Source organism: Triticum aestivum, chromosome 5B (genome assembly GCF_018294505.1).
Source record: "Triticum aestivum cultivar Chinese Spring chromosome 5B, IWGSC CS RefSeq v2.1, whole genome shotgun sequence".
NCBI classification, from domain to species: domain Eukaryota; kingdom Viridiplantae; phylum Streptophyta; class Magnoliopsida; order Poales; family Poaceae; genus Triticum; species Triticum aestivum.
Genome location: NC_057807.1, coordinates 418,890,409 through 418,895,293, shown reverse-complemented (window position 1 = coordinate 418,895,293; position 4,885 = coordinate 418,890,409). Strand labels below are relative to the sequence as shown.

General features: G+C 47.8%; 1 protein-coding gene across 2 annotated transcripts; it reads right to left on the bottom strand.

Moving 5' to 3' along the window:
* Positions 1 to 914: 914 nt before the first annotated feature.
* On the bottom strand, positions 915 to 4,528 carry LOC123112190 (bZIP transcription factor TRAB1). Of its 2 annotated transcripts, XM_044533122.1 has the most exons (5): positions 4,336 to 4,528; positions 3,257 to 4,243; positions 3,084 to 3,155; positions 2,322 to 2,351; positions 915 to 1,324 (listed from the first exon to the last, which is right to left on the bottom strand). In XM_044533122.1, exons 2-5 carry the CDS (start codon positions 4,175 to 4,177, stop codon positions 1,247 to 1,249), a joined length of 1,101 nt encoding a protein of 366 aa, XP_044389057.1. In that variant the 5' UTR covers positions 4,178 to 4,243; positions 4,336 to 4,528; the 3' UTR covers positions 915 to 1,246. The 2 variants fall into 2 exon arrangements, with proteins under 2 accessions (XP_044389057.1, XP_044389058.1); XM_044533123.1 differs by lacking the exon at positions 4,336 to 4,528 and having other exon boundaries at positions 915 to 1,321; positions 3,257 to 4,329.
* Positions 4,529 to 4,885: the final 357 nt, after the last annotated feature.

Genomic DNA, 4,885 nt, shown 5'->3' with positions numbered 1-4,885 from the left:
TATATATAGAAGTAAGAAAACATGAAGCAAAGAAATGAATGTAATGAAGGAACTAATTACTATCCCGCAAAAAAAAGGAAGGAACTAATTATTACTGGGTTGGCCCACTATATTCCCTCTCAGGGGAGGCGAGACGTAGCCACGCCCCTATTCCACGCCGTACCGAAGGGCTGCCACTACTTTCAGCGCATCTTGACCAGCAGAATCAACTAAGAAAAATCATTCTACTCCCTCTGTTCACTAGTATAAGATGTTTGGATATTTGAATATGCACTATATGCGGACTGAAATGGGTGAACACTAAAATGTGTTTATATACATCCAATTTAAAAAAGAGTTAGCACATCTTATATTTATGAACGGAGGGTGTATATTAAAAAAACCACTAGAAAACTCATGTCTATAAACAAACTTCACTAGAAAAAAAAACGACGGACAGATGATTCGGGCATGTCTGAAAACTCTGATAGAATCCCTCAGAAAAGGATAACCTATGCCGCATCTACATCCTGGTTAGCATAGGGAGAGTATAATATGGAAACCAATATTTGGTGGAAACCAGTGAAAACCACGCGAAAGCAATGTTATGAAGCTTCAAAGAATCCTTAAAAAATATGGGATGTTACGGGGGGTGATGTTCTATTGTCATGCAAAATATAAGCAACGCATTCTAAAATACCGTGAATGTCCAAATATAAGCAATGCCAATGAAGGATCCTATACCAATATTCTAAAATGCCGTCACCGAATTTCAGGCACATTCAGTTCAAAGCGTGCTTGATAAAACCCGATGCAATTAACAAGAGCAGATATAGGCAACGGATTCAAAATCTGACAACTACCGTTGAACGCATGCAGCCAGCCTTAAAACTACAGCCAACAGGATATATAAACTTCGGTTGAGTAGCCAGACATTAAGCCGGGTGTAGGACGTTTCTTGGATCCCATGACTTACTTACATCGATTCTGAAGGCGCAAAGTTAGAAGAAGAAGAAGAAAAAGACTGATGTTATGCAAACCCAGACAAGCTCTACACACTAGATTCTGAAGGACTGCCAAATTACAGCGGTTCTTACGGCCCCCCTCCTCGACTACACACTAGCCTACAGGTCAGCGGTCTCTGAAGCAGCACGAGAAAGGAAACTAGCAGGTCAATCAAGCACAGGTCATCGGTTTACAATAGAGCAAATTATATGTACAAAGCAGGCAGGCCGGTGGAATGCCGATGCTGACTCCTTGATCCTCCTCACCAGGGGCCGGTCAACGTTCTTCGCAAGCACTGCCGCTTCTTCCGTCCGAACTGATCCTTCATCTCAGGGGCCTGCTGTCAGTCAGATCAATTTCCCGTCAGTACAAGATTTTGGAAATTAACATCTCAAGTTCTATGAAATAGACTATTTCTGTGTGGGGCCATAGGACGACTCCTTGTGAGAAAAGATCGATATGTCATAAACTGATTCACATATGAAGATAGACAAGCCTTAATTTCACACATTTCGTTCTTTATGTGATAGTTTGAATGAAATGGAACTTAAACCATGTAATTTAAATAAATATCTAAATACTCTTAGTAAATTTGATGGCTGTGTGCATCGCTTGATGCAGAGGCCGGGGGTTATGGTCCTTTTCGAAGAAAAAAACTCCTAGTAAATTTCACCTTTTATAACCTAGATGTGACACTGAATCTGTGATAAGGAATACCTCGTTTAATTTTCTCTTTCTAATTTAACAAAACATCTGTGCATTATTCTGCTATTTACTCGATTTAAGAATTTGTAACAAGCTGAAGGCCCCTGTCAGGACCCCACCGACTTCGACACCACGCACGTGTCAGGTCAAAAAACTTGTAAAATAATTTTGAGAATTCAGTTTAATCTCAGAAAAATAATGCCAGTTGTTCTAACTCTGAATTTAGTAATTTTAACCTATAAAGTTGTAGAATGTCATTCTAAAGATCAACTTAGTCCTAAACCATTTGTGAAGTCATCGAAAAACATTGGCATAGAAAGTACAGTTTATACTTAGAGGAATTTTTTGGATTCACCAAACAGAAAGGGGATATGCAGCTACTGATGCAATAAAAGCATGCTTAGTATTGCAGGGTGTAACTCAGCATCCATAGGAAAATGGAAAAAACATGCTTAGTACTGCGGCGTCTAACTCAGCCATCCATAAGAAAATGGAAAAGGCATGCTTAGTACCGTGACGTCTAATATACCATCCATAAGAAAATGGAATGTACTATACCAAACAACAGGCTAAATTGTTGATTTATACATAGAAATAGGAAAGTTTGGGATCGACGAGAGACAATCAATTACCTCTCTTTTCTGCATTTCCAGTATCTCTTTCTGCACGACGATGAAAAGAAACAATTAGTACCGCGTTCGCAATAAAGGAGCTATTAATCTTGTTTTAAGTATGGTATATAGTCCTATTTACTGAGATTTTGGCAGCCATAAACAATATCTCATATAAGCTAGTACGAGAATAGGATCACTACATGTTACAACAACATGGTATTGTGACATGTATATGAAAGAGTGCCCCGTTATGCACGAACACATCATACATTGCACGGCCATATGGGCTGAAATTAGATACTCTCTCCATCCCATATTATTGTCGCTTAAACGAATGTATCTAGCACTAAAATACGTCTAGATACATCCATTTCAGCAACAATTAATATGGGACGGAGCAACACTTCCAAATATGAGAATAAAGCCATCACCCTGAAAATTGATTAGGCAAATTACTGCGACAACACATTACTGTGAAGCTAATATATCAAGGTTAAAGCACAAGAGACTGAATATTCCACACTTAGGTTCAAAGATCGGAATGTTTCTGATAAACAGAGGTTGTACCAAGACAAAAGGAACAGGTCACGGTGAATGCTTCACCAATCACCACGAACACTCTGATGCCAACATGGACAAAACAAGCAAAATAGCTACCAGTGGGGTCTACAGACTGAAACTATCCACTTCAGAGTCCATTGCTATAAATCCTCCTTTACACAGAATGTACTGAAGTTGCACATTTAGCATGTCCAATAGCAGAGTTTGTAGAAAAGCTACCTGTTTCCTCACCAGTTCCTCGTTCAGGTCCTTGAGCTTCTGAACTTCGGCTTCCAACTCCATTGTATAAGCCTGCGCAGATAAGGAAATTGTTACCAAAACAGGAAACTCCAGCAGATGGGCTTCAGGAGTAAGTAAGAACGCATAGATAGTGTAGAAGATGCTAAAAATACCTGCTTGCGGGCACGGGACCTGGCGGCGGACTCCCTGTTCTTGATCATCCTCCTCTGCCTCCTCTCCACCACCTTCTCCACGCCGCCGCCAGTCCTCCTCCCCCTCACAATCCCCTCGAACGAGTACGGCATTGGTTCCGACGGCGATGACAGATCCTCGCTCCCCTTGCCGCCGGAATCAACCGGGTTGACCGCAGTTTGCACAACCAGGGGGGCGCCTCCCATACCCACTGCCCTCGGCATGAGCCCATTGGCCAAGGCCAGATCCCCCATGGCGACCGGCGGGAACCCCAGCGCCGCCGCGCCGGCGTCGTTGGCGCTCGGGAAGTTCCCGTAGAAGGAAGGGCCTTTAGGGACAACGGGGACCGGCCGCGGCTGCATGGGCGGGGCCGGCACTGCAGGAGCGGTGGGGATCTCTCGCACCACGCCGGCTTTGACCAGGAACTCCTCCAGGGTCATCTCCCCGAGCGTCGCCTGCCGATGGGGCTGCGGCTCGGCACCCTCTGCACCCACCGGAAGCGGGTCATCGCGCACGAGGTTGCGCCACACCTCGTCGACCGTCTTGGCGCTGAGGGTGCGGGGCAGCGTGAGCGAGCCCTGGCCCTGCAGCGACGTGGGCGGCGGGCCGGCGCCCGCGCCCGAGGCCGAGGCGGCCATGGCCTGGCTCTCCTCGGCGGTCCAGATGCTCCGGAGCAGCTCGTCCATGTTCATGGAGCTGAAGTCCTTGCCGAGGTCGCTGCCTCCCACGCCGGCGCCCCCGCCGAGCGTGCTCTGGAACTCCTCGAACGTCAGGGAGTAGATGGACCCCTGCCTCGTCAGCGGCGCCGCCTCCGCCGGCCCGCGCTCCGAGGACGACCCGCCGTTGCTGCTCCTGAAGTCCATGATCCCCTCCGTCCCTCCCCACCGGTCCTCCTTGAGCATCAAACGGACACGGACACCAGGAGAGAAGAGAATTCGCCTCAAACCGCAGCGGGTCACATGCGTTTCCTGGAAAGGCCAGAGACAGATGAGACAGAGAGAGGGAGAGAGAGTGGTGGGTGAGAGGCGAGGCGAGGCGAGGAGGGTGGCGAGAGTGAGACCTGGCGACGACGGCGACGACGAGTTTGTTGCGGTGTGGGTGCGAAATGTGGGTAGCGCAGCGCAGAGGATCCTGGTGAGGTCTGGCCGTCGTGGGCAGCGCAGTGGGGCGGGAGGGAGGGTGCTCCCCCTCCGCCCCGGTAGTTAATACTACGTGGCGGGCTCCGGGGGCCTCGACGCGGACCTGTGGGCCAATCAGCGGGCAACGCGTGGAGGCGCTGGCTCCGTCAGTTGCTGCGATGGCGGCTTCCGGACAAAAATATCCTCAAGGCCAGGGCGGCTCTGCACCCGTGGGGCCCCGCGCCCAGCCTCCCGCTGTTGGTGGTGGTTAGTGTCTCCCTTCACCGTGGGCCGACCTGCCGGGTTGGGTACAGCAAAATTGCAGGGGGTTTTGTTCTTTACAAAAATGTGAATGTTTTGTTCTCTACTACTTCCTCCGTTTCAAAATAGATGACTCAACTTTATACTAAGTTGGGTCATCTATTTTGAAACGGAGGGAGTAGAACATCGATGTTTCTCTTTCAAAGAAAAGAACATCAATATTTCAGAAGA